At 55.2% G+C, this 24395-nt stretch overlaps 13 protein-coding genes and 1 non-coding gene across 14 annotated transcripts; 4 read left to right on the forward strand and 10 right to left on the reverse strand.

Moving 5' to 3' along the window:
- Window positions 1-82: 82 nt before the first annotated feature.
- On the reverse strand, window positions 83-1383 carry C8Q71DRAFT_853270 (OTU-domain-containing protein; the record flags this gene model as incomplete). Its single annotated transcript, XM_047926924.1, has 6 exons — window positions 83-166; window positions 237-615; window positions 672-726; window positions 780-867; window positions 924-1192; window positions 1254-1383. 6 exons carry the CDS (start codon window positions 1381-1383, stop codon window positions 83-85), a joined length of 1005 nt encoding a protein of 334 aa, XP_047783790.1.
- A 150-nt stretch (window positions 1384-1533) lies between these two features.
- Window positions 1534-3111, reverse strand: C8Q71DRAFT_734228 (uncharacterized protein). The gene is made up of 5 exons (XM_047922388.1): window positions 2882-3111; window positions 2648-2823; window positions 2328-2594; window positions 2198-2280; window positions 1534-2144 (listed from the first exon to the last, which is right to left on the reverse strand). Exons 1-5 carry the CDS (start codon window positions 3060-3062, stop codon window positions 1670-1672), a joined length of 1182 nt encoding a protein of 393 aa, XP_047783791.1. The 5' UTR covers window positions 3063-3111; the 3' UTR covers window positions 1534-1669.
- Window positions 3112-3224: 113 nt separating this feature from the next.
- C8Q71DRAFT_903775 (TAFII55 protein conserved region-domain-containing protein) lies at window positions 3225-5010 on the forward strand (the record flags this gene model as incomplete). Its single annotated transcript, XM_047928827.1, has 6 exons — window positions 3225-3752; window positions 3805-3935; window positions 3992-4141; window positions 4193-4265; window positions 4314-4732; window positions 4789-5010. The coding sequence occupies exons 1-6, from the start codon at window positions 3293-3295 to the stop codon at window positions 5008-5010; spliced, it is 1455 nt and encodes a 484-aa protein (XP_047783792.1). The 5' UTR covers window positions 3225-3292.
- On the reverse strand, window positions 4911-7680 carry C8Q71DRAFT_877061 (Gaa1-domain-containing protein; the record flags this gene model as incomplete). Its single annotated transcript, XM_047928420.1, has 11 exons — window positions 4911-5660; window positions 5718-6087; window positions 6143-6214; window positions 6277-6535; window positions 6591-6692; window positions 6740-6841; window positions 6890-7055; window positions 7108-7192; window positions 7249-7343; window positions 7403-7505; window positions 7556-7680. 11 exons carry the CDS (start codon window positions 7678-7680, stop codon window positions 5229-5231), a joined length of 1911 nt encoding a protein of 636 aa, XP_047783793.1. The 3' UTR covers window positions 4911-5228.
- A 338-nt stretch (window positions 7681-8018) lies between these two features.
- On the reverse strand, window positions 8019-9634 carry C8Q71DRAFT_734233 (uncharacterized protein). Its single transcript, XM_047922389.1, has 9 exons — window positions 9573-9634; window positions 9350-9500; window positions 9184-9300; window positions 8914-9135; window positions 8801-8864; window positions 8666-8745; window positions 8476-8607; window positions 8192-8421; window positions 8019-8138 (listed from the first exon to the last, which is right to left on the reverse strand). The coding sequence occupies exons 2-9, from the start codon at window positions 9386-9388 to the stop codon at window positions 8090-8092; spliced, it is 933 nt and encodes a 310-aa protein (XP_047783794.1). The 5' UTR covers window positions 9389-9500; window positions 9573-9634; the 3' UTR covers window positions 8019-8089.
- Window positions 9635-9734: 100 nt separating this feature from the next.
- C8Q71DRAFT_218708 (DnaJ domain-containing protein) lies at window positions 9735-11887 on the reverse strand. Its single transcript, XM_047917086.1, has 7 exons — window positions 11759-11887; window positions 11661-11699; window positions 11363-11610; window positions 11260-11312; window positions 11058-11210; window positions 10673-11005; window positions 9735-10622 (listed from the first exon to the last, which is right to left on the reverse strand). Exons 1-7 carry the CDS (start codon window positions 11810-11812, stop codon window positions 9838-9840), a joined length of 1665 nt encoding a protein of 554 aa, XP_047783795.1. The 5' UTR covers window positions 11813-11887; the 3' UTR covers window positions 9735-9837.
- Window positions 11888-12243: 356 nt separating this feature from the next.
- On the reverse strand, window positions 12244-13190 carry C8Q71DRAFT_698496 (FRG1-like family-domain-containing protein; the record flags this gene model as incomplete). Its single annotated transcript, XM_047920024.1, has 3 exons — window positions 12244-12315; window positions 12368-12428; window positions 12481-13190. The coding sequence occupies 3 exons, from the start codon at window positions 13188-13190 to the stop codon at window positions 12244-12246; spliced, it is 843 nt and encodes a 280-aa protein (XP_047783796.1).
- Window positions 13191-13497: 307 nt separating this feature from the next.
- C8Q71DRAFT_698734 (translation protein SH3-like domain-containing protein) lies at window positions 13498-14109 on the forward strand (the record flags this gene model as incomplete). The annotated part of the gene is made up of 2 exons (XM_047920032.1): window positions 13498-13674; window positions 13726-14109. The coding sequence occupies 2 exons, from the start codon at window positions 13498-13500 to the stop codon at window positions 14107-14109; spliced, it is 561 nt and encodes a 186-aa protein (XP_047783797.1).
- Window positions 13916-15492, reverse strand: C8Q71DRAFT_734247 (vacuolar ATP synthase subunit D). Its single transcript, XM_047922390.1, has 5 exons — window positions 15135-15492; window positions 14864-15056; window positions 14561-14810; window positions 13996-14507; window positions 13916-13938 (listed from the first exon to the last, which is right to left on the reverse strand). The coding sequence occupies exons 1-4, from the start codon at window positions 15294-15296 to the stop codon at window positions 14348-14350; spliced, it is 765 nt and encodes a 254-aa protein (XP_047783798.1). The 5' UTR covers window positions 15297-15492; the 3' UTR covers window positions 13916-13938; window positions 13996-14347.
- A 31-nt stretch (window positions 15493-15523) lies between these two features.
- C8Q71DRAFT_t14 lies at window positions 15524-15624 on the reverse strand. Its single transcript has one exon. It is a non-coding gene; the product is annotated as a tRNA-Phe (tRNA).
- A 57-nt stretch (window positions 15625-15681) lies between these two features.
- C8Q71DRAFT_827536 (XAP5, circadian clock regulator-domain-containing protein) lies at window positions 15682-17240 on the reverse strand (the record flags this gene model as incomplete). Its single annotated transcript, XM_047926316.1, has 6 exons — window positions 15682-16027; window positions 16080-16274; window positions 16323-16343; window positions 16395-16493; window positions 16576-16885; window positions 16957-17240. The coding sequence occupies 6 exons, from the start codon at window positions 17238-17240 to the stop codon at window positions 15983-15985; spliced, it is 954 nt and encodes a 317-aa protein (XP_047783799.1). The 3' UTR covers window positions 15682-15982.
- A 187-nt stretch (window positions 17241-17427) lies between these two features.
- Window positions 17428-17992, forward strand: C8Q71DRAFT_699560 (mitochondrial 30S ribosomal protein S13; the record flags this gene model as incomplete). The annotated part of the gene is made up of 2 exons (XM_047920074.1): window positions 17428-17475; window positions 17525-17992. The coding sequence occupies 2 exons, from the start codon at window positions 17428-17430 to the stop codon at window positions 17990-17992; spliced, it is 516 nt and encodes a 171-aa protein (XP_047783800.1).
- A 26-nt stretch (window positions 17993-18018) lies between these two features.
- C8Q71DRAFT_218915 (transport protein particle complex subunit) lies at window positions 18019-19077 on the reverse strand. The gene is made up of 4 exons (XM_047917087.1): window positions 18910-19077; window positions 18640-18837; window positions 18339-18578; window positions 18019-18276 (listed from the first exon to the last, which is right to left on the reverse strand). Exons 1-4 carry the CDS (start codon window positions 18976-18978, stop codon window positions 18157-18159), a joined length of 627 nt encoding a protein of 208 aa, XP_047783801.1. The 5' UTR covers window positions 18979-19077; the 3' UTR covers window positions 18019-18156.
- Window positions 19078-20858: 1781 nt separating this feature from the next.
- On the forward strand, window positions 20859-24385 carry C8Q71DRAFT_827541 (uncharacterized protein; the record flags this gene model as incomplete). Its single annotated transcript, XM_047926317.1, is given in 8 exon segments — window positions 20859-21289; window positions 21358-21529; window positions 21542-22760; window positions 22813-22949; window positions 22999-23043; window positions 23103-23453; window positions 23506-23699; window positions 23734-24385. 8 exon segments carry the CDS (start codon window positions 20859-20861, stop codon window positions 24383-24385), a joined length of 3201 nt encoding a protein of 1066 aa, XP_047783802.1.
- Window positions 24386-24395: the final 10 nt, after the last annotated feature.

The following is a 24395-nucleotide window of genomic DNA, read 5'->3' on the forward strand; positions in this document are numbered from 1 at the left end:
CCAAGGTGGGTGCGATACCGCTACTTTGAATTTGACTGCGCTTCGATCATTGCACTGCCTGGCAGCTCTCGCAATTCGTCCTTCAGTACTCTCCAAACTCGACGTGTCCGGTCTCCATAGCATGTGTGCGGGCTTCCTTCTCTCCCTTGAGGCCCTTCTTGCATACCTGCGGATCGCGTATCGGCGACGATCAGTACTCCTGCGACGACATGCGGCCCTTCGACCCGCGCACACACCTGACACCGAATGGTGAACGTCGTGGTATTCGTGTACGCCCTCTTCGCCCTCAAGATATCCGCCAGCTTCTTCGCAGCCACAATGACGGGGTCCGAGTCTCCTTCGCCTGTAATTGGCATGACGGTCTGGTGAAAGTCCGCAGGGGCGTCCAGCATCGGGGCGAGCGTCGCCGCGTCGTAGTGGATACCGGAGTACACCAGTATGCACCTGCTACCGGAGTCGGAAGCGGGAGGAGGGGTGAAGTGGTCGACGCGGCCCGTCTCGACGTCGACTGATGCGATCTCGGTGGAGTAGTGCGAGGCGAGGATAGTCAGCTCGATCGCACCGCCCCAAGTAGACGGCTTCAGGATCGTGGAGATGTAGTCTTCTCGTGATCGGCTGGAAGATGGGAGGTCAGGCTGGCTCCGCACCGAGGCGAGTGAATGCGCACGAACCCGAGGATGGCGTCGCTCCATGTGTTGGGATCCCTCCGGATCGCATCCGCAACAACTGCTCAAGCACCCTCAGCTACGGTCACCGCGCGCACAGACCACACCACACACTCTGTCGAATCATCGGCGCCTTGCTCATGTCCTGCTCAAAGACGAGGGCGATGGAGGAGAACAAACATGAATTGTCGTCTGGGACGATCTGTGATGATGAGCGACTCAGTTTGTAGTCCTCGGCGGTAAGTGGGGGCCACATACTCGGTGTACCAGGTATCCCCCTTCAGTGGGCACGGAATCAGGTCCTCGTGCATGCGTTGCGCCTACGGTCGGAGACGCAGCTGGCGGCGGCCTACTTGCTTGTGGCGCATATGAAGGCGCACTAATTTGTGCAGGAGATGCTTGAAATGGTGCAGACGATGCTCCCGCCTTCTGCATGAGCATAAGCTGATCGCCACCTTTCAGCCCAAGGCTAGCGAGCGGGAGTTCCGGTATGAGCGTGAGCGATTGCGGAGGGTACCCAGACTTAACTAGGAAAAAGATGGTTAAGACGTATATCGTTACTGAAGTGAGCAGAGGGATGATACCGACGATCTTGCTGCGATGGAGGTATGTCCGTGACTGAGTAGATCTGCTGCTGCAAGTCAAGCACGGAAGCACTGTCGACGTCGACCTGCAGTGTGGTCACGCCTTTCGGGTGGCGAAGTCGTATGGGAGCCATTTCTGCGATAGATGCTCAACAGAGGTTAGTCTGAGGGAGTGCGCACTGGTGTGCTGCTAAGTGGAAGAGACGGGTTCGGGGGGAGGCTCGGGGAACGCGTCGGTGGCGCCAGCGCGATCTCACACCGTCACATGGGCATCACGAGAGGACGACGCGTCTCAGTCTGTAAGTTACTCGTCCTGGTATTCGAAGACGTTGAGTATCAGATCTCAGAGCTGAGCATGCAGATAGTCGTCATTATATGGTCGAGTAGCGAAGAAGATCTAGCAGTCCACAACTTCACGCATTACCCTGACTCTTCGCGCTCCTCTTCCTCCGTATCCTCTTCCTCATCTTCGTGTTCCTCTTCCTCTTCTGCATCCTCGTCAACCTCATCGTCCTCATCTCTGCTTACAACAACCACCACAGGGTTCAGGAACGCCAAATAGAACACCACGCTTGCCGCCGCCAGGCCAATCCAGCCCCACCGCGCCAGCCTGAACCGCTTCTCCTCTTCCGTCACTTCCTCTGTTCGCTTCGTCCACGGCCATGAGGGCAGCGCTGGCGTTGGTAGCAGCGACTTCAGAGATGGGGACAGGTCGAGCGGGGCTGTCGGTGGGAACGACTGGGGGTCTGGGAAAGCGACAGATTGCACTGCTTGGGCGTGCGCGACGAGGGTCGGGTATGATTCGGACAATAAGCCCTGGAGTAGTGGGTCCGCAAATGACACGTTCATTAGGATGTGCGTGTGTGCAGCAAAGACAATGTCCAAGGCTGATGGGCTGAGATGTGTCAAATGAGAAACAAACACGCTTGGAGTGCCACATAACATTACCTATCGGCATGCGGATTGAAATATCGCCGTTCTCCTAGGAGAGTCGCATAACTCGAGAGGAAGGCACGGGCTTTCTCGATGACCTGTGAAGCGTGAGTGACAACACACAGGATTCCACAACCTGATGCACCTTTTCACGCTCGAACACCCGTTTGAACTTCTGCGCCTTCGTTTCCTTCTTCTTCCGCCTATCCCTGCGAAGCGCGGATATCCTGTCTTCCTCTTCCTCCTGCTCAATGCCGGGGATGTCCCACAGCTCTGCAGCTTCCAACCGCGGCTGATAAGATTCACGAATACGGTTTGGGACATAGTAGCGCTGTGGCACCGGCAGCATAGACGCCATCGCAGGTCTTGTCACTCTCCTCCAGTTGAGACGGAGTGAGTAGAGCATATGCGCCTTTACATGTCAGGGTAAGCTAAGCCCTCTCCATAGGCCGCGATGTAACACACCACAAGATCCCCGTAGTCCGACTGTACATGTGCAATGCGCGCCGCAAACTGCGACTTTTCCATCGTATTCAGCGACTCATTCACGTCGCGTGCGCCTGGCAGTTGCGTGACATACTTCGCAATGGACGCGAACGTGGTCGCATTATGCATTCCATGCGTTAGATATGGTAGTTGTCCTATAAACATCTTCAGTTCGGCTAGCGACCACCGGAGGACAGACGTTGACCGACCTACCACTCGGTGATGAGTCCGGGTTGGCGCTGTACGCTACGGAGAACTGGCCCGGGATGGCGAGCTGGGTGTAGAACAGGGCCGCGACACTTGCGGCATTGAGTGAGAGAACATTTTCGTGCGGGGGCCATATGTACAGCGTTATTTGCGTTCCAGCAGGGGCAGAGGACGAGGGATGCGACATTTGCGATGTGCGAGGCCTGCGTCTTCCGGATGAGAGCAGCGACGAGCGCGGACAGGCGCCGTCGCAGTGACACGCGCGTGGTTTTGTCACCGTTGTGACACGCGCGTCGCGGCGTCTAAATAAAGTACTCGCGCCCAACTCGCGCCTAACGCACTCGGACTTGTGCTTCTCGGCCTCCGGCGTACTCACGACTCTAAACTCGGTGTCCGTTCTCAGGTGACCTCGCCGCCATGGAAGACGATCTCATCGTTGTCGACGACGTAGACGACATCGACCACGACCACGACCAGGATCCGGACGACTCTGGTCCGTCCAAGGACGCCGACCAGGACTACCGTCCGACCCGTGCAGCGGCAGCGGCAGCTCTTCGTGCGACCCGTGCAGCATCAAGAAGAAGCACGCCTCCAGTGTACACCATGGACTACTCGGAGGGACGAACGACACGCTCCGCCTTGAACAGGAATAAGCCGCCGCCCAAGCTCAAGCTGAAGCTGGGCGAGAAGGCGGCAGCGAATGCTCCTGGCATGTCATTCCTCGGGCCGTACGACAGGGAACTAGACTCAGACGATGAGGACTTGGTGTTTGAAGAGCAGTTCGTATTGCGAATGCCGCCCGGAGAGGATTGTGACAGGCTGAGGAAGATGGTCGCCGCGCGGGACATCAGCAACGACGTATGGTTCAAGTTCAAGGGTAAGCGAACTCTCTGCTTCATGCACCTGGTATCTGACGCGTCGCTGCAAAGACTCGCGACGAGCTGTGTTCCACATAGGCAACAAAACATATGCGGCGAAACTCGTCGACTTGCCATGCATGGTCGAGGCACAGAAGACATTGGACAACAAACAGATGTTCAAAGTGGCAGACATATGTCAGGTTGCGCGATTTGCTGTGTCCGACGCATATCAACGCTAACGAGGTATCTGATACAGATGCTCGTCGTTGATAAGCCCATCGAGAACGAAGATGGTTTAACGAGCCACAAGGGTTTCAATGTCGACGAGTTCATATGGCCACACGGTCTCACACCTCCCCTCCACCATGTTCGGAAACGACGATTCCGGAAGAGAGTCAACAGACGAGTGCGTGTTCTCCTCCGAAGCCTGATCATTACTGACCGCTCCCACCTGCAGACAATTGAGACTGTTGAGCAAGAGGTCGAAAGACTGCTGGAAGAAGACGCCTTGGCAGATCAGGTCCGGTATGGTGAGTGTCGAAGCTGACTGGGCATCGCACCCTCTCATGCACTCGCAGACGTACTCGAGAATGTAAACCCTGACCTCTCCGACTCGGAGTTTATCGAGAAAGAGAACCCTATGGACCCCACTACCCCCGGCTTTGTCGGCTCTGATGCAGGAGATGCAGCAACCCCTGGTCTAGACCACGGCGAAGGCGATGAGGAGGGTGACGAAGGGCAAGAAGGCGAAGGGGAGGGGGACATCGACGAGGAACTTGCTGCCGAGCTTGACCTCGCCTTGGGGGATGAAGAGGAAGCGGATGATGAGGAGGCAGATGATGAGGAAGAGGAGAGCGAAGAGGATGACGAGGATGACGATGATGACGATGACGAGGCCCAGGCAAGGAAGCTCCTCAATGAGGAGATCAGGGACTTGGAGGCGGCGGTTGCGAAGAAGGGCAGTGAGATTGCCAGCTCAGCGAATCCTCTCATCAAGGTCTGTCATCCACTGTCTTCTGGCTTGCGCGTAGTAGATTGCTCACATCTCTACAGAGGCGATTCGAGGACGCGTTGAGGAAGCTTCAAGCAGACCTCGACATGAAGCTCGCCCAGCGAGACGAGCTGAAGGAGAAGCAGAGGATGAGGAAGGAGGGCGTCGTGCCCGAAGAAGGCGACACCGATGGTATCATCGAAAAGGACGGAGAAGATGGGGAGGAAGAAGAAGACGATCTCTTTGGCGACGAACCGGGTGCACCCATGGACATTAATGAGTGAATTGGGTCGTCACCGGTCATTGGCGCATTGTATGACTAGTCCTTATCTTTATTAGTCTGTAAGTTTATGCTTTGCTCTTGATTTCTGCAGTGCGATGCGATGGTCGCAACCTGCAATACTTAACACATCACCTCACACTCGCGTCAGCGGAGAAAAGGTGGACGGAGTTCGGGGCTGGTATGACATTACAGAATATGCTAAAGATTACACGTTGCACCTCATGCGCTTTCGCTGGGCAAGAGACACACGAGTGCTGCCTGCAACACCAGCGGTGCATACACTATACACATGAAGGGCGCGAACCATACTCCGAGGAGCTCCCAATTCGCGACAGCCTTGAGCACCTCATACCGTTGCAGCGCCACCCAACCAAACGCGAGAGTCGTATACGCCATATACTTTGCTATCCGCAACTCTGAGCGAGCTGATGAGGAGGCGTAGCACAGCGGCACGCCTGTCAGGAAAGCTATGACCGCAGCGAGGGAGAAGTTGAGTACGGAGAGGATGGATATCACTGTCGAGGTGAGGCAGAGGTTCAGGGACTTTAACATCACCGGAAGCGGTGCTTCTTGGGCCGGTTGTTTTGGTAAGAGTAGCAAAGAGGTGAGGGGAAGAACGGCAAGCAGACTGGATACGAGGAGCGGTGCGACCTAGAGAGACACTGGCGCTCAGCTCTTAAATCGTAATTGTACACACGGCATGCGTACCGTGGAGTTGTGGAGATACCACGAACGCGTCAACAGATAGAACACGACGACTCCAAGCCCGTGCGTTGCGGCCATGACCATGACCGCCTTGAGAACAGGCCTCTGTCTGCGCGACCATCTTCCGTTGCCAACACGCTTATGAACCTTCTCGTCCTTGGTGGCTTGTGCCTCGTCCAGCATCCATACCCAGCCGGCCTTCACCCAGCCCTGCAGCCCGCAGAACATCATCGCTACACTGATCAACACCGCGCTCGGAAGGAAGCTGCCGATCTTCAGGAATGTCGTCGGGCCCACCAGTAGGAAGAAGAAAAATGATGCGTGAAGGCGCTCCAACAAGTTGTTCATGGTCCTCAGTGTTGACTCGACGATTCTGGAAGGCATTTGAATGAGAAAGGGCTTCGAATTTCCCGTGGCATGGGACGTACCGGCCAATGGCATGGAAACCATGTGGACCTGTCGCAGGGACGGCGAAAAGTGTAATGGCATCAATGCGGAATCTATGAGCATTTAGTGAGAATAGTCGGTACTGCATCAGTGTACGAAAGTGGGGCGGACGCACTGGTGGAGCAAACCGTGCACACCACTCGCTTGTCCTCTGGCTTGATACGCAACGTGTCGCACAACGTTCTTGGCCCGACGAGCGTACTCCTTGAGCTCGCTATTGTCCCTGATGGATTCCGGAGTCCAGGAAGGAAGACCCAGGATTTCTACGTCGTCTCGGTGATCGTAGACGAGCATGGGCACGCCACCCGTGTATAGCGAGATACGTTGGAAGGAGTTGATTAGATCCTGATTAGGAAGACGACCATTCAGGCCCTCTGGACAACTTCACAATGAGCATGATATTGGGCGTTTGATTCTGAAGACACTGACCGAAGAACACCCCCAGATGTGAGAATGAATGTCCAGGGTAATCGATGTTCAGAGCTGTCCAGATTACGCCAGACGACAGTCTTAGAGGTTCAGCCTGCAAATCTGCAGAGGTCATCTCATAGCGATGCTGAACGAGCTGAATAGCTTACTTGGCTGTGATACCCCATGGTATTCTGTGACCCACGCTTGCATGCCTTCCAGGTAGCCGTCACTGACAACGAAGATGAGGTCCTTGGCCCAAAGCGAGTATCCTGCACATAGTCAGCGCGGCACAGGGGTCTCATCGTGCAGTAGCGAACCTCTCAAGAACCAAGCAAGAGACAATACGGTAGACACTCCCCGTAGATTGAGCGTACCATCGCCCTCACCAGTTCTGCTCAACCAAGAGGCACTGATGACCATAGCCTCAGTGCCAGAGGCTCGAGGAGACGAGAAGGTGGCGTAGGCGTTAACTCCAGTCTTGGACTATAGAGCTCGGATTAAGGCGGATATCTGAAGACCGAGCGAGAGTACTCACCCCGTTCGTTGTGAAGAATGAGTACTCTTGGGTGTCGGCAGATAGACCAGCTCTTCGAAACTCTGTCGCCAGGTAGTCAGCAACTCTGTACGGGCCTGCTTCAACGAACATATTCGCGGACGAGATCGTGTGCGTACTCACTCAACGCTTGATGCATTCCTGTCTCGGAGTTGCTCCAACGCCTCAAGGTATCGGTCTGCGCGATGGACATCATCCCAGTTCCAGTGGGTGTTGACCTGTGCATAGTGGAGGTGACTTCAGCACGGCTCGTCACTGCCTCGAAGCCGCCACGAACCTGGCCTGGTTGTAGCGCATTCTCGTCAATATACGTCCTCTGTCCCAGTGCAGGAAACGGTATAGAGAGCATCCATAGGTATCCCACTGCAAGCAATACGACACTTCTCAACTGTCAGACAGTTTGACTAGCGCGTACGCGAGCGGGACGTACATAACGGATGGCAAGCTTGCCCAGAGGGCACCTATGAGCTTCCTTCGTCTGCGGATCCTTATAGCATTCTTGTCGCCGTCCGGTCTCAGATATTTGCGTATCTTTATGAGTATGGCTGGCGGCATCTATGGTACCACAGTGTAGCCGCAAGAGGAGGAGCACAGAGGTTGGTTTACTACGCGCCGCGCCGTCCGACGCTCAAGCTTTCAAGCTAAACAGAAACTTGCTCCACGAAACGTTGCCCAGCAAAGCCGTCAGTTGGTACGTAGGTAGAACAGGTCGGCCTTCCGATGGTGAATGATTCATGTAATATGTATCGCAGGGTCCCAGGTCAATCGTTCTTTTATACACTGCACTGACTCTGGACTCGACAGCGTCGAGCGATCATTGGTGTTACGGTGCGGGCGCTCCGACACACACGGGGTCTTTCATTCAAACAGCGACTCGCTGCAAGCAGACTGACTTACATGACACTGAATAAAATTCGAATACGTGACTACAATACACCAAATAACAATCGTAGCAGCCAAATAATCAGTAGCGGCGCCGCCCTGGTGAGCGCGAACGATCCCTGTCCCTTCGACTACGACCATGGTCAATTGAGACATGCACCATCCCTAGATAGCGGAGACTTACTCATAACGAGGGCCGTGCCTGTCGAATCCACGGTCCCGGTCCCTGAAGTCGTCTCGCGCGCGGAAGTCGCCCCGAGGAGGGACACCACTGGGCGCCGGAGGGATACCGCCACCGGCGGCCCCAGCTGGCGCACCCGAGGGCACGGAGGAAGGAGGTGCCATCTTGCGCTTCTCGCGCTCCTCCTTGAACTTCACCAACATGTTCCTGAGTTCATGATAGCCAAGGTGCATCTAGATACTGAATGTTAGCACAGCATAAAGACACCCACATATTCAAGCACTCACTTTGCCACCGAAGTGGTCAGCGAGACGACGATCGGAGTCGAGGACAGACAGGTATGCACCACAGACATCGCATACACGTAGCTTCTGGTGACCAGATGCACCCGAAGTGTCTGTCAATTGTTGAAGCTCCCGCTGATTTGGCAGTTCAGTCATCAAACCCAAGGTCGTCCGTGAAAGAGACTCGGCGCACCTCCTTGTCGGCCTTTTCACTCTTCAAAGCCTCAATGGCAGCCATCTCCCTCATTGATTCATCCACCTTGCCCTGTTCACCTGTGATACACAGTCAGCTCCGAAACATATTGCTCATAAGGCGGTTGTGACATACCCAATGTCTCAATCTTCTCCGTTCCACCTTGGATAGCCAACTCAATCTCAGCAATTTCCCTCATCTACAGCGCTATCAGCAAAGGAGAATCGAAGTGTGTGATGCATACGTACCAAGTTTGTTGTCTTCGCGTTCTCCTCAGGCGTCTTCTCAAGCCTCCTGTGCGCTGCACGGATTCTCCGGTCACACTCGTCGACGAAGGCGAAGATGTTCGACTCGTACTCCATTTGGAAGCGCGAAAAGACGGGGTCGTTCGGGTTTGCTTCCTTTGCCTGGAGGAACTCTGTCTTCAAGCGCTCCGTGTGTGACTTAGGGCATGCTCCCAAATCCATTTTCTACTGCTGTGTTAGCACCAACGAACGTCTGTTGGCTAAAGTGCGTACTGTATTCGTGAAGAGAGTATGAGGGCACGTCCCGCAGAGGAAGTTCCTGCAGACCTTCTCGTCTGACCACGTTAGGTTCGCGTTCGCGACACCCATTGCCTCTGGGCCCATCATTTGCTACTGGGGATCAGTACCGGCATATACACATAAGAGTCGACGCGCATACCTCCAGGAGCTTCCTCTGCATCTCTGCTAGCCGACCCATGTTGTGAATATGACTGTTCGCAGTGGGTGAGTCTTGTGTGGAAGTGCGAGCGATCGTGAGTGTACGGTGCGAAGCCGGAGCCACTGCGATCCAGTGGACATGCAACAACAGGCTTTGTCAGCAGGATGATTATGTAATACCATTTTGGTGATCTATTACATGTGCGCGAGAAAGTAAATGGTACATGCGAGGAGACTTGCAGAAGAGGATGCGTGCTTGACGGAGAACTATGTGTACAGAGCATTTCATGAAGTCAGCATGAGTCAAAGTGGTGACAATTACGGTGATCTTGAACAGTACGTGGGGTCGTGCGCGAGTCGAAGCGCTCAAGAGTAAAAATGAGAAAGACGGGCTGCCCAGGTCATGAATGTTGGCATGCGCAGTGAAGGCCGTTTTGGGGTAATGGAACAAGGACAACACAGGGAAGGGATCCAGCAGTCAAAGAGTAGTTATGAAGGAGCCTGGCCTCCGCCACGGCCCCTGCCCCTGCCTCGACCGCGATAGCCACCTCTGCCACGACCACGCCCCCGCGCATACGGTGGCTGGTTCTGTAAAGACGCATCGGTGACGGGACTGGGAGGTATCTCGTCGGACGAAGCGCGGTCGGAGGCCGTGGAAGGGGAATCGTGGCGGTGCTGGTGGTACTGTTTGTACGGTCGCCTGTAGCGTGGCTGACCACGGTATCCTCTCCCTGAACTCGATGTATCTTGATGGGCATAGCCATCCTCCCCTGCTTCTGGCGGTGGTGACGGATACGGCGACTTGCGGGAATTGAAGTGTGTGGCTGGTCGCGAGGTTCCGCCGTTTACGGCGCGACCATTCGTAGTCCTTGCCTCTGACGACTGTGGCTCCGTGGCTTGGCTCTCAGGCGGGAGGTGTCCGTAGGTGACGAGGAGGTTCCGAATCTCCTCATATTTGCCTTCCTGTTTCCTTCCGCCTGTTCCGACAATGGTCGCCTTGCCAGCAGCAGAGTTCACGAATGGCCACTCTGCAACTATGTCTTCTTGAGTGGCTAGCCGGTTCTCAAGTACCGTCCAAACGGCTTCCGGTTCACGTGAACCCACAGCAAGTCTGAGAAGCGAGCTAGGCTCAGGTCGCCTGTAGATGTCCTCGTGATCGGAGTCCTGAGGCTCGTAGGTGGATATGAAATACTTGACGACCGAAATGTGTCCAGCCTGTAGAGCGACATGGAATGCCGCGAAATTTTGCCCGTCTCGTTCATCTGACTCGGCACCTATCGCCCATACATCAGTCGATGTTCAACATAGAGTGCGATCAACTTGCCATGCGAATCCAACCATTCTACCAACTCGGCATCGCCACACTTCGCAGCGATGTGCAACAAAGTCTCTCGCGGGTCATTGGGCAGAGTCTCGACAAACTTCTCACCGCCCTTTCTGATCTCACCACCGGCAGCGTCGACGTTATCCTCGTAGACGCCTTTCTTGACTCGCGCCGAATCCCCACGACGAGCGGCGGCGAAAATCTCTGAGCGCAGACGTTGGAGATGTTGCTCCCGAGTACGAGCCTTCTCTTCAACCGACTTCTGGGAAGCGGCGGCCTGAGCCTTCTTCTGAGCGACCTTGACTCTCTGTCTTTCCTCAGCCTGTCTGCTCTCTGTGGGGAGTGAGGCATTGTCCATGACGCAATTATCAATGCGCAGACTGACCCCGTTCCCGTTCCCTTTGTTGCGCCTCCTTTCGCGCAGCCTCCTCTCGCTTGCGACGAGCCTCTGCTTGTTCCTGCTCCTCTCGCATACGAGAGATGCGCGCCTGATACTGTTCTGGAGACTCGGGCGCCGTCGGCTTATGGCGATTGTAGCCTGGAAAAGCGAGTGAGGACGATTGAGCAGTCGAATGTGTACAACTCACGCATATTGGCGTAACGGTTAGCCCTCCCCCTCAGCAGCTCCTCAAATAAGAACCTGTGGCCACTGTCAACACGTTGCTTGGACGAACAACACATTCAGCGCACATGTAGAAGTTCAGGTCCTCATAGTCTTCGTCGTAGTCATCGTAGTCATCGTAGTAGTCAAATTCGTCGTAGTCATCAGAATCGTCATTGAATGGGCTATACGAATGGCTGTGTGGTGGCCTGCGCGGAGGCGACGACGACCGATCTAGGTGCTTGACGAGTACGTTGTATGCTTCACTGATTCTCTGAAATTGGGCGGTGGCATCCTCATTCCCCGGATTCTTATCTGGATGTGTCCTGAGCGCGAGCTGTACGCGTTTTGAGCGAGTATCCGATATTTTGCACATGTATCACGTACCTGTTTGTACGCGCTCTTGACCACCTCCAGCGATGAATCCTTGAATGGTGATAGAAATATCAGCTTTACTCTGACACTCGCTGAGAGAAGTACTTTACCTCTTCAATCCCAAGTATACCATATGCTTCAACGACTGTCGAATGTCTCACCATGGCTCGCGAGTGGGAGTCGCAATGAGATGTGGCAAAAAAACGCGTAGCGAGTAATGAGCGCCTTTGCGCCGCGTTTCCTGTACGCTGCACGTGTAGACGCCCGTGGTCGTGCGCCTCAGACGCGTCGCGCGCAGCCACCTGCAGGCCTGCTAAATACCTAATCCCATTCTCAGTGCTCACCCTGCCAATGCATGCATAACGGGTCACTTGATAGCATTGGTTCCAAGACAAACGGTACTAGATTCGCGCACCAGGGCTTCATTGCGCAGACAAACGAACGTCGGTTCATGATCCAGAAGTCTACTATTGATACACGCAAACAGGAGCAATGGGTTACACAAGTAGTACAGTATAATGTCCGGGGAGGGCGACTCAACAGAAGCGGTCACTGCAAGCAGGTGAGCCGCGCGGAACTTCAGCAGAGGACGAGCTTACCTCTTCAACTTCGCACGGCGGTCTAACATTGCCTCGGCAAGCCGCCCCTCTTTCTTAGCGCGTTTCAGCTGCGCGAGAGCAGTCAGAACCATCCTCGCAACTTCTATGACATCCACGTACCTCTTTCTTGTCTTCTGCGGAAGTGACAGATCTCCCGGCACCCCAAGCCTGAAACATTTTACTGACCGGACGGTGTCAGTTGAAGACTGGCGAAAGGCGTCAGCACGACTCACTTTGTACCAGCCTCGTCTACGTTGCCTTCATCCATCACGCCCTCCTTCTTCTTCTCTTCCTCGTGCGCTTCCCTTTTGTATTTGCTCTGGATCTTGACCCAGAAACGCTCCGCAAAGCCCACTTCGTCGCTGTCCCCGCGCAGAGCTAGCGTGCCTCCAGCAACTTCATCAACGGCCAGATATTTCTCGTAGATGTTCTGAAACGCTACCATCCCATCCGGGAACACAACGGGTGTCCACTCCTCCTGGGGCCCACGAGCTTCTCTGTCTGCAGACACCAGCCCATGCTTGTCGCAAGACAGGAATTTGCCTTCTCCCGTTCCAGTCCGCAGATTTATAGTGAGAGAGCCGGCAACCCGCGTTGTCACCCACACCTGCGCGACCTCGGTAGGAGTGCGCTGTAGGATGCTCACCGGCTCTGCTGCATCCTCTGTCTTGTCCTTGTCCAGCGAATGAAGCACAATTCGCCCGCGAGTGGAATCGTACGTGATGCAGATAGGTGAAGGGTCAGAAGGATGCGTGATGAAGGTCGGACCACGGATTTCCATAGCTTGCTCAGGGAGGACCCATGTCTCGGGGCTCTCCTCGTCCTCCTTTCGTCGACGCCGGCTGCTGGAGCCCTCATCCCCGTCCTCTCGTTTACGCTTCTTCTTCGTCTTCTCCCCCTTGAATTTCAGTTTTGTCGGACGCACTCTCTCGTCCGCAGACATGGTGCTGGGCAGACGCAATGAAAGCAGCGAGACGGAAGTGATTGCAAGTGAGTGTGTAGTAAGCGCCCACAACCGATCGCCGGAGTAGGGGTGTCAGGGGTTATCCAGTGGGCCCCCGTGAGAACCTTCCTCGTTTCGGGCACTGCAAGAGAATCAACGCCATACAGCCCGCCCCCGACGAAACCCTCAAGACCCTCAAGATGAAGTTCAACCCTGGTCAGTTGCTGTTGTTCTGCTTTCCTGGACGCCGTCGGTCTGCTAGAGCGCGAAAAAACGGTCGATCTGGGTGGATTTGAAGGCTGGATGCATGCTCGGCGGATTGGATGTCGTCTTGGTAGGCCGACCTTGTGCTGACACTTTCTGTACTTTAGACGTTTCCTCCTCCCGGCGCAAGTCGCGCAAGGCGCACTTCGCCGCCCCCTCGTCTGTCCGCCGCAAGATCATGTCCTCGGCGCTCTCCAAAGAGCTCCGCGGCAAGCACAACGTATGTCCCCACTTTGCGACGTGAAGGTTGAACGCTCATGCGTTTCCATAGGCACGGTCACTACCCATCCGCAAGGACGACGAGGTGCGGATCGTGCGGGGAAAGTACAAGGGTCGGGAGGGCAAGGTCACGCAGGTGTACCGCAAGAAGTGGGTGATCCACGTTGACCGTGTCCAGCGCGACAAGTCGAACGGCGCGACGGTACCCATTGGCATCCACCCCAGCAATGTTGTCATCACTACGATCAAGCTGGACAAGGACAGGTATGTAAAAGCACACTCGTTGTCTGTCCACCCTCTGAGGGCACATGGCTGGTGCAGGCGGGCAATTCTCGACAGGAAAGACCGCAAGAAGAACGGCAAGTCGGGTGAGGATGTGGAGATGGTTGACGTGAGTCAGTCCCTCATGAAAGTGATTGTGTTTTCTGACTCTTGAAACAACCGTAGTGATTGCGTGTTCGTTTGTGTTCTTCTCTTTTCGGCTGTCGCATTGCATCTCAAAATACACCATGTATGTATGCGCCATTACGCACATCATATGCCATATGGGCCTTCAGGCCATCTACCATGCCACCGTTCTCACTGTCGTCGTGGCATGGAAAGTATGCGAGACGAATGTGTAAAAAGGCAGATATGGAGAGAGAAGCTGGTATACATAAGGTCAACGGGTTGGATCAGAAGATGACATCCTCGTCTTTGCTGCTAAGCAAGTCTCCACCTCCTCCGCCAAGCTCAGGTGTGATGTCTACTGACTCTTGTGTCTCCTCAAGCAGTCTCCGCTGTGTTTCCGCTGTCTCTGCGTCTCGCTTCTTCTTGCCTTGTACTTTCTTCAGCCTGGGTGCCTTATGTTAGCGAGACGTACCATTTAGGCAGGGAAGGATCCATACCTGAAGAACTCTTCACGATCCATCTCATCGAGCTCGCTCAAAATGTACTTGATGGTATTCTCCAATCGAGGAATGACGACGTGTTCGATTGCGTTGACACGGCGATTTGTCGCACGGATGACCTCGTCCAGAATCATGAATGCTGTTTGAAGGGATGCGAGTTCCACTAGTGTCTCAACGGCCTTAGCGTAGACCTCCTTCGCTCGGATGACCTGCTGTCCGCCGCGTCCGAGACCGGTCAGGTTGAAATCTGCAGGGCAGAGATTGAGAAGACAATAGCTATAATGTACGTTTCGTACTGACCTGTTCCCGGGACACGATCCACTTCGAACGTCGGAAGGACGACCCCAGAGACGTTCTCCTGCTTCGCCTTCACTCGGAAGGTTGCGGTCTTTGCCTGTTCCTGCACCAGATACGCGATGTCTCCTGTGGCATATGTGACCTCTGCTAGTGAGAAGGACGCCAACTGCATGACCCGGCCCATCTTCCGCTTCGCCTACGCACATCAGCGACGGTAAGCACTAGCGCATTCATTGATACGGGGTGCGATGTCCCAATGGCTGTAACCACCCACCTCATCGACCCTACGCAAAATCGCCCGAAACCTTGTCGTAAGGGCATCGCGCTTCTTCGCAAGCAACGAATGGCCTGTCTGTGCGCCCTTGAGGCGCAGCTTCGTATTCGTCAAAGCCATCCGGGTGGGGAAAATATTCTCGCGAGGACCAGCACCAGACATCTTCGGCGCAATACAGAGGAGGCGAGTATAGGAAGGGACAATCCGACTCAATCGCCACTCTGGATTTCGAACGACTGCATGCACAGGAGCGTCACTAGATACCGACCACGTGATCGGCTTGCCTTCGGCGTCTATGCTGGCTTCAACTCCCGAGACGGATTTTGTGAGTCCCCCTGCGATTCGTGAGTTCTCTGCCATTGCGAGCACACGTAAAATAAAAATATGATTGCCAAGAGGGCGGATTGAACGCCCGACCTTTAGAATTCGAGCCAGCTGCTGGAACCTTCCTGCCTTCAGTCTACTGCTCTCCCAACTGAGCTATCTCGGCCATACAAAATTTATCCAAAACAAATTCTTAGTCATGTCTTTTACTAGCGCAACGAAGCAAAGTATTACTACACGATGCCGTTGATAATATATATCCTGCGCCGGATGAGTAGACGGAAGTCTATGAGCCTGGCCTAGGCAACTTTAAAGAGAACATCTCCGGCGGAGGGGCAACGAAGACCTTGGCTCGTAGAATAGTGATACATGTGGCATGGAGAGCGAATAGCGCAGTTACTATTCACGGTGCTGATAGTTCAGCGAGCGACGTACAAACACGGGAAAGCCATGATGCAACGACAAAAGACGTGCGGGTACGAGAACGATAGATATGTTTGCGAGTAGAGGTCTTGCGATGACGATCAAGCTATCGTATACTTCCCGTAATTCCTCTCTGGCTCGTATACCTGTACCTTGTGAGTATGTATCGCACAGCACACTGCCGCATGACATGCTCACCTCCCATCTCGACGCAGGGAATATATGTTTGTTTCGCTGATAGTAACTTCTTTCCACGACCTTCCCCGCATGCGATTCGTCCTTCTCAATGGTGGCGTCAACCAGCAGGCGAACATCGTCGTGAACATCGAAATTGAACAACGGGCCAGACTTGCCACGGGCCTTGTTGACTATGAAGTCGTAGAAGGTATAGTGCTACGGTGCACGTCAATAACAGAACACACACAGTGCATGCAAACTCACGTGTGGGATGATCAAGTCCTCCTGTGGAGACATCAATAATTCCTGCGGTACTAACGTCGACGAACATCTTACCTTCACATACATGAGATTGTCAACGCTGACACCTCGAAGTTCAGGGAATTGCTGCCTGCACTTCTCCAAGAATGTAGCTATTTCATCGCCTTTCTTGCACTAGGCAGGGATGGGCAAACAATCCGCGTGCATGTTCTACGTGGTCAGGCCGTGCCCAGCTACTCTACGGAAGGCGACTCACCATCACGCTCTTACGATGACCGCTGCCATCCCAAAATGAGTATGTAATCTCAATTTCTTCTTGCTTCATCTCCTCTTGCTTCCTCAGCCATTCCTGTCGGAGCTCCTCGCGCTGATGTCGCTCTGCCTCCTCGCGTTCGCGGTCAGGCAAGAACGACGTGTCGACATTGGGATTCTTGCGCGACTTGGGCCGCTTAGCGGGCTGCTCTCCGTTGTCGGCGTCATCCTCGCCTTCTCCCTCCTCGTCCATGGCGAAGGAGAGCGTTGACTTTGCCGCCTTCTTCCGCTTTTTCGCCTTCTTTTGCTCATCTCTAAACAAATTCTCCACTTCTGATTAGTGGACTGCTCACGCACGGGCTAGAACGACAACTCAAATGGAAACACGACATACTTCAGCTCGCTCGTCCGTGCAGCTTCTCTAGCCTTTGCCTCCTCGAGTTCCTTCCGTCGCTGTTGGAAGTCCTCTAGCTTGACAAGACCAACGGTGCTCTTCTTGAGCGTATCCTCCATGGAGTCATTCTGGCCGACGAAACGGTTGGATGAGGGGCGAGCCTTCTCCGTTTCGTTGATGAGAGACTGCTTCTGCCGTTCAAACTCCTCGCGCATTTGATTGCGCTGCTTAGCCAAGGCATCCTCGCGCCTTCCTTCTGCCTTGTTGTTCGACATCGTCACACCAGATATGCAGCACCGGGAGGGCGAGTAGAGTCAGCCAAGGAGTCAGTGGATGGTTGCTGTTCGAGTGGTTCGGCTCGGAGTTCGAAACCGAAGTAGCCCGGCGTCTCACCGGCGCTTGTTCGCGTCTCCCATCCTTTTGCACGCTGGACGACTGAGCGCCGACCACAGCTCATACAGGATGGTGCACATCCTTGGTACCTTGCTGCCAGAGAAGCAGCTGGTCAAGGTATGCGCACCGACCTATCCTCTTGCTCGGGTACTGACCGGCGTCATAGTTTGCCTTGACCCATTTCTACGGCGTTGGACACCTCACCGCCGCTAGGCTCTGTGCTCGTACTCAAATACATGATAGGTGCAAGATTCGCGAGCTCACACCCTCGCAAATTACTAGCTTAACGGGCTTCCTCTCGTCGCCATCTACCGCATCCACCTTACCGCACTTTCCGCTCGCGACGCCGGATTACGTCCCTCCACGGCTGTCAGAACCGATTCCCGCCGCTCCACGGCGACCTACGACTGTGGATGCTTCCAACCCGGAGAAGGAGCTCCCCGGCGATAAGCTGAGAGGCCTCAGGATTGGGGCAGAGCTGCGCAGGGATATCAGGGACAACATCGCACATTTGCGTAACATTGGGAGTTACGTGGGTCTGCGGCACGCCCTGGGATTCCCCGTCAGGGGCCAGAGATCAAGACCCAACGCGCACACGGCGAGGAAGCTCAACAGGGTCGTGCGGTACGCATAGAGAGAGTGCAGGGGTGGTCGGAGTGCGACGTGTTGGGCGAGGAATCATATGTTGCTGTTTGCACTAGTCCTTCACCGCGCTGGATATTCACGCTGCAATACATCGAGCTCCTTGGGCCAGGGGTGGAATAATTTAGCGTACTGTACATCGGCGCGTACACACGTCTAGTCGTCTCCTACAGGCACTTCCTCCTCCAAGTACTTGAGCAGCGTCACTCGGATCTCAGTGGTCTCATCGCCACGCAACACATCTGCTATGAAGCTCGCCTGGACCTGCATCTGAACCTGAAGAGAGGACACGCTATCAGAGGGGTCGAGAGCGGGGTAAAACGTGCAGCATGCGTTACCATTTCCAGAGCACCTCTCAGGACACCACACAACACGTTGCTGAACCACAACCCGCCTTCGAGCGCCTCCTCTGGAAGTTCCACAAACTCCGCAAGAGGGTTTTCGTCCAGGGTCAACGTGAAGGACGACCCTACTGCATTTGCTGAAGGAGTCGGAGTGCTACTTCGTGTTGATTCGGACGGGAGGGGTCCGGCATGCATCACGGTGGGAGTTATGTTCAGGAAAGACTTGAAGCCGACCTGTGTTGTCCAACGATTACACATGGTGAATCGATCGTCTACACAACGGACGTCTACGCACCTTCGCGACCACCTCCCCGACCTCCTTAAAATCCGAACAGCGTCCGATCGCACTCCGCGCAAGGAAGTCCTCGATGAGACGCGTTCCAATGTTGTAGCCCATCTTCTCTAGTTGCTTGTTGACCTCTGCGTAATCTTCATAGTCCTGTATGAGCTGTACCACGAGGGCTCCATATGTGAGAGCAAACAGCTCTGCATTCTATGTCTTCAGTAAGTCAGGCTTGCGCGTGCGCCAGGGACATGATGTATGCAGCCCGGAGCAAGAACGTACGATCTTCTCTGTCCTGCCCTTCCATATGTCTTCGCCTATGGCCTTGTACTGTTTGCTTGTTGATGCCATCGCGGGTATGCGACGCGCAGGACGGATGCAGAGGGCAGAGCACGATGGGCGTCTAGGGCGATCGTGCGTGGGCGACAGACTGGATCGGCCCAATCAAGGCCACTCTCTCAAGTCCGGTGGGACAAGCACGCCGAAATGTCGGGCCATTCTGGTCTATTTCACAACTATCTACGGACACATGCACAGGATCGCCTGGCAATGGCGAGGCGGGCCAAGATCAATGCGTGCAGCTACACATCTGCGGAATGTACATTGCTACTTCCGGCGATTGCAGATCGACTCGGGCCATAAGCCATAACATCGGACGTCCGGACGCTCCATTGCATACCGCTAGCACGGATATGGTATTAAAAAGTACCTCATCAGCGGAGAGGCGAAGGTGCAACGACATGCGGACGACGGGCCTAGAGCTGAGGCGGCTGAGATGTCGAAGCACATCCTCTGACTACCCGTGCAGGTGATAGACGGCTACACTGTAGGCGTTCCGCTGCATTATGCGGATATTGTGCCGTTACGTCTGGGTGGACAGAGCCTGAGAGTCAAAGGCAATGGCTGATGTAGCAATGTATGCGACGCGATTACTCACATCTATCACGAGTCCCATCGTGGCCAAGGCACGGGAAGGCGACTGGAGGGAGATGGGAAGGCAAGCGCTAGATAGTGTGTCTTCACGCGCAGACGGAGCTTCACATTATCCTGTCTGGGAGGATGTTCGGATGGCACTATCGACGGGTATCGTGTCCAGGTGTTATATGACTTGCATGGCAGGTCTACCTGCGGGAAGGCCCAGGCCTCGCCAGCTGCACGAACGCGACATCCTGATTCGACAGGAAAGCGCCGCCTGGTGGCTGGGGCCGTGTGCGCGCCGTGCATTGTCGTAGCAAGCCAGAAGCCAAACGACGGTGCCGTGAAGCCCAGCGCCGCGGCGGGAGGGCTGGGCCGTGGGGCCTGCGAGGAGAAGCGGCGAAGGGGAGGCGAGGACGAGCCTGAGGACGGAGAGGTGTGTACGCGAAGCGGGCGATGGTGGCGCGCGAAGACGGAGTGGCTGCTATCTGCGGTGTTTATTACTGTTTGATTAGATAAGCCAATACCGGAGTTCATGAATTCTCAGCTACGGCTAATTGGGAAGGCGTCCTCTCGCCAGTGCAGGTTACGGTCTCGACTTCATCCCATCCGCCTCGCATCCTCCGCCCGCTGCTCAGCACGCCCGACCGCCGACACAGGGTCCTGCTCGTCTCCTGCAACACCGCCCCCCTCGAGCCCTACGGCCTTGCTTCTCCCGACAGACGATAGGATACGAGGACCCTTCCAGCGATCGTCGTGATCCCCACACCGCTCGCGTCGTGCTTGCGGAGGTATTTTCGCTCGTCAGTGGCATCAGGACCCTTCGTGAAGCCATTGTGTGACATACCCAGGTTTTCCACCGCTGCCTAGGTCGGGGAGTTCAAGACTTTACCGAGGCGATCAGAGTGCTTGACAGGCACGCCTGCTGTTGTTAGGCCAGTGCACGGACGGTACTCGTCATCTGCACCGCCGCTATCATGGCTTCGCAACAGGAACTGCAATCCTCGGCGAACGCTGCACTTACAGCCGCAACTCTCGATTCGCAGTCTTTTCAGCGATTTCAAACCAACAGTAACGCGGCGGGGTTCCCGAACATGATGTCGTCTTCGCAAGTCGATGGCACCGTCCCTGCCACCCCCGTCACCCATGTTCATCCCCACATGACGACTCTGTATCAGCCCGAGATGGATACCGCCCACGCTATCTCCCTTCCTCCGGATTTGTCTCTGGGCAATCTACCGGCTCGACCACAGAAAGGATCTGCCATGGAGGTCGTCTCCGAGACGGCTGCAGACGCAGCGGTGACGCAGCGGCTTATGGCAGAGTTTGGTGGCCAAAACACCTCGTTTACACTCGATCATATCAACGGTCTCGACGCAGTTGACGTCGCTCGCCTCGCCTCATCACCCAGCGCGACGACTGCGTCGACAAGCCCATCCCACGCTTCCTCTCCTGCTGTCAACGGCGTGGCCCCGTCGTTCTCTGCTACACCGTCCTCCCTTGTTTCCGCACTTAATGGCGTTGATGCATCTCAAAGCCGCACCGAGTCATCAGGGTCACCCCCAGAACTATTAAGCTCTGGCTCGGAGCTAGGCTTTTCATCTACGAGTAGTGGACCTGCGACATCAAGCTTTGACCCTGGGTTTCCATATCCTCGTTATGACGCCCAGCTTTGTGCAAACGCAAATGAAGACTCGCCGGAGCAAGGGAGTCCGCATTTATTCGCCTTAGGCACCATGTTGAAAAAGTTAGTAAACAATCCCTTCCGCTATTGAGTCTACCTGCCAATTGCTGACACTGATCCTCCTCTGTTAGCATTGCACGTACGGCGAGTTCCGCTAGCAAAGCCTGCGACATGGGTTCTACCACGGATGCGCAGCAGATCGTAGATGAGTTGAAGCGGAATGTACTACTCGTCGCAGAACTCGTTTCTCAAGTGAAAATAGCTGATGCATCTGGTTGGTCGCCCTTCCCTCGCCTGCGTAATGTCACTTAGCAGCGGACCTTTTCAGTCACAGCTGGGCTGGACGTCGAGCAACACCAGCACTTAAATGCGCTCTCGGTCTTCCAGCCGTCCAACCAACTCGACCCCAACGCGATGTACGACACCTCTGACCTCTCGCGAAAACGTGGCGCGTCTGCTATAGACGGCGATCGAGCCATGAAGGCCATGAAGCTGGAACCTCAAGAAGAACCACAGCCCATACCCGCGGTGCCAGCCAGGCGTTTGTCGACTTCAACGCACGCTTCCTCTGGTTTTGCCTTTGCTCCCTCTACGATACCACCTCCGCTCGTATCGTCGCTGAGCGATATATCCTCCCTCCCATCATCGCTATCATCGACCGGCTCCACTTCACGTCCACAAAGCTCTGCTGGGATACCCCCTCATCCATTGGCCCTTGCGTCGGACCCACCTAATTCCTCACACCCGTTGCAAGCGGGTGTACAGTATCCTACACTGGACAGTTTATCGGGTCTGGCACGCACTGCAACGGAATACGTATCTCCCATCGCATCTAGCGTGCCTTCTACTGCTCTGCCGTCTACTGGCTTCAATCCTTCACTTCCTGGAGGCATGTGGCGAGACCCGTCAGCATCTTTCACTCATCACCATCAACACTCCTTGTCCGCCGGCGCCGTCTTGGTGCGGATCCCGGAGTCTGGCGTATCTGCAGGCGGCCCGTCTTCATTGCAGTTTCCGCCGCCGCCTGCATTCCATTCGCCTACTCGAGCTACCTTGTTATCGCAGCAGCAATCAATACCCATGGCATCTTCATCGTCTGCCTCATTAATTTCCCATCACTCTGTGCGCTCTTCGCGTTCCTCGTCTTTCGCTCATCAACAAGGTGAACCGCCAAACCTTCCGTACGACATCATGCAAGCGCGCCAAGCGGCTGCGATGTACTCTCGTGCTTCGTCCCCCGCGCTTGATGATGAGATGGATGGGCAGGACTCCGATGACGACTTCGGCGACTTCCCGCACTCACAATACCACTCTCCCTCTGCCGGAGCTGAAGGAGCGGACGTTGTAGTCGGTGCCGAGGGGCCGCCGGCTTCTATGCAGCCGCCCCGTGGGGGTCAACGGCGCATGAGCCGCGGATCACCTTCTGCCGAGGGTGGATCGACAGCCTCGGGCCATGCAAATGAAGTCCCACAGGAGTATCGTGCCGAGGTTGAGCGCATCTTCTTCGAGTTCCTCGACAATACCTGCTCGAACCGTACGTTATAGTCGGCAATCGTCAGATTCAGGGTACTGATCGATCTCTACAGTGGAGGCGACCGACGCGAAGGGGGAGCCTATACACCAGACGCTCATGGCCAAGAAGATGCAACGGCTCGACGAATCGCCTGATTTTCGGCCATTCAAGTTCCGGATTCAGGCGTTCACCAACGCATTCCTCGAGGAGGTACGTTGCACATTGCTCGCACAAGTGCGCATCACTCAATATACGTTAGCTCGCCCGCCAGGGCTATCCGGAGGAAAAGATCCCGATGAAAAAGGTGCATCCTTGTCTTCTCGCTGTCCTATCCCCGAGCTCACCGATACGTCACGCGTAAAGATCCGCAACTTCTTGTGGAACCAGCCTTATATCTCTCGGTTCAACGAGGATGGCAAGAAGTCGAAATCGAAGGGCAACCATATCTGGCATGTCGATGCGAAGAAAACCGACACTGGTTGGATGTTTCGTCCTTTCAAGCGGAGATTGGCCGGTACACCACCTGGGGTGGCTTATGTCGGATTGCGGTGGTCTTGGGCTCCACGCATTTGGGACCCTCAAGCGTCGCGGACCAATATGCCCGTTAAATATAGCTCTCCGTCACTTCCGTCATGGTTGTCTTGGAAAGATGATGTATTGTCCGGAATACCCACACCCGATGCTCAGAACTGCGACGTCACGGTTGAGGCTAGAGTTGGTGGTTTTCTTTTCCTTTTTCTCGCTTAGTCTGACGGTAACTCGCCAGTTCATACAAGACGGCAAAGAGGAGTTCCTATCCCAAACGGTGCATGTGACCATTGCCCCTATGGCATCAGTGGACTCGACGTTCACTCCTTCACGACGGCCGTCTTTGGTCGGTGACATCCAAAACCCTCGCCGTGTCATGAGCGATACGGTGGTCGGGCAGTCTAATCCACCTCGGTCGGTCGTGTTGCTGCCGTCTGTAGCTTGACTCAACTAATACTTCTGACAGAATGCTTCGAGCACAGACGACAATGACGCCTATAGCTCCTGTAGTTGCCCCTGATTCCCAAGTGGTCCAAGTGCTGACCACCGCTGCCCAGCGAGTCGCACAGGAGGCACAGTCACAAGTCGTAGCCTCTCCTAACGATGTCGGGCCCGAACTGCAGGCGCTTGCTAAACAGCAACACGTCCTGACGGTGACCGCGCAAGCGATCAACTCGAAGATGGCTGCAGAAGCACAGGAGGGCACGTCCCAATCGAACGCCCTGACGGCAGCTGCTCAGCAAGTCGTGCTCCAAGCTGCTCGTCAGGTCGCTGCCGACCGCAACGTGGCCGCCGTCTCTGCCGGTATTTCTCCGTCGCAAACCTCTGCGGCCCAGGTTACGGTGAAGGATGTGTCGGTAGCCACGCAGTCCGCAGTGGCCCAGGCGGTGGACATGATCGGGCCTTTGTCCAGCGAGATGGATGTCCTGATGACTGCGAGCTCGCTGCTGCAGCAGCAAACACAGCACACTAGGCTGCCAATCCCGCCGGGTGCGATCATGGAGTCTCAACTTGGCGCTGCAGACGCTAGCCGGTTGCATACGATGGGCACAACGTCGCCGCACTATGGCATCTCCATTCCGCCAGCCTCTGTCCCCGTCTTTTATTCTACATCTTAGTTCCCGTGTC

Source organism: Rhodofomes roseus, assembly GCF_022264815.1.
Source record: "Rhodofomes roseus strain CIRM-BRFM 1785 chromosome Unknown C8Q71scaffold_2, whole genome shotgun sequence".
Classification (NCBI taxonomy): domain Eukaryota; kingdom Fungi; phylum Basidiomycota; class Agaricomycetes; order Polyporales; family Fomitopsidaceae; genus Rhodofomes; species Rhodofomes roseus.

What these genes read in the sequence shown, in the direction of transcription:
- C8Q71DRAFT_734228 (XM_047922388.1), bottom strand. Translation starts at nt 3,062, where the DNA reads ATGTCGCATCCCTCGTCCTCTGCCCCTGCTGGAACGCAAATAACGCTG. An exon ending in CCCGGACTCATCACCGAGTG is followed by an intron (nt 2,824 to 2,881) that starts GTAGGTCGGTCA and finishes AGATGTTTATAG; the next exon opens with GACAACTACCATATCTAACG. An exon ending in GGGTGTTCGAGCGTGAAAAG is followed by an intron (nt 2,281 to 2,327) that starts GTGCATCAGGTT and finishes CACGCTTCACAG; the next exon opens with GTCATCGAGAAAGCCCGTGC.
- C8Q71DRAFT_734233 (XM_047922389.1), bottom strand. Translation starts at nt 9,388, where the DNA reads ATGGGTCGGCTAGCAGAGATGCAGAGGAAGCTCCTGGAG. An exon ending in ACGCGAAGACAACAAACTTG is followed by an intron (nt 8,865 to 8,913) that starts GTACGTATGCAT and finishes ATAGCGCTGTAG; the next exon opens with ATGAGGGAAATTGCTGAGAT. An exon ending in GGAGAAGATTGAGACATTGG is followed by an intron (nt 8,746 to 8,800) that starts GTATGTCACAAC and finishes TGTGTATCACAG; the next exon opens with GTGAACAGGGCAAGGTGGAT.
- C8Q71DRAFT_218708 (XM_047917086.1), bottom strand. Translation starts at nt 11,812, where the DNA reads ATGGTGAGACATTCGACAGTCGTTGAAGCATATGGTATACTTGGGATT. An exon ending in GTATACTTGGGATTGAAGAG is followed by an intron (nt 11,700 to 11,758) that starts GTAAAGTACTTC and finishes TCACCATTCAAG; the next exon opens with GATTCATCGCTGGAGGTGGT. An exon ending in TAACCGTTACGCCAATATGC is followed by an intron (nt 11,211 to 11,259) that starts GTGAGTTGTACA and finishes TCGCTTTTCCAG; the next exon opens with GCTACAATCGCCATAAGCCG.
- C8Q71DRAFT_734247 (XM_047922390.1), bottom strand. Translation starts at nt 15,296, where the DNA reads ATGTCTGGTGCTGGTCCTCGCGAGAATATTTTCCCCACCCGGATGGCT. An exon ending in TTTTGCGTAGGGTCGATGAG is followed by an intron (nt 15,057 to 15,134) that starts GTGGGTGGTTAC and finishes TGATGTGCGTAG; the next exon opens with GCGAAGCGGAAGATGGGCCG. An exon ending in GGATCGTGTCCCGGGAACAG is followed by an intron (nt 14,811 to 14,863) that starts GTCAGTACGAAA and finishes TCTGCCCTGCAG; the next exon opens with ATTTCAACCTGACCGGTCTC.
- C8Q71DRAFT_218915 (XM_047917087.1), bottom strand. Translation starts at nt 18,978, where the DNA reads ATGGCATCAACAAGCAAACAGTACAAGGCCATAGGCGAAGACATATGG. An exon ending in AGGGCAGGACAGAGAAGATC is followed by an intron (nt 18,838 to 18,909) that starts GTACGTTCTTGC and finishes CTGAAGACATAG; the next exon opens with AATGCAGAGCTGTTTGCTCT. An exon ending in TCGGGGAGGTGGTCGCGAAG is followed by an intron (nt 18,579 to 18,639) that starts GTGCGTAGACGT and finishes TGGACAACACAG; the next exon opens with GTCGGCTTCAAGTCTTTCCT.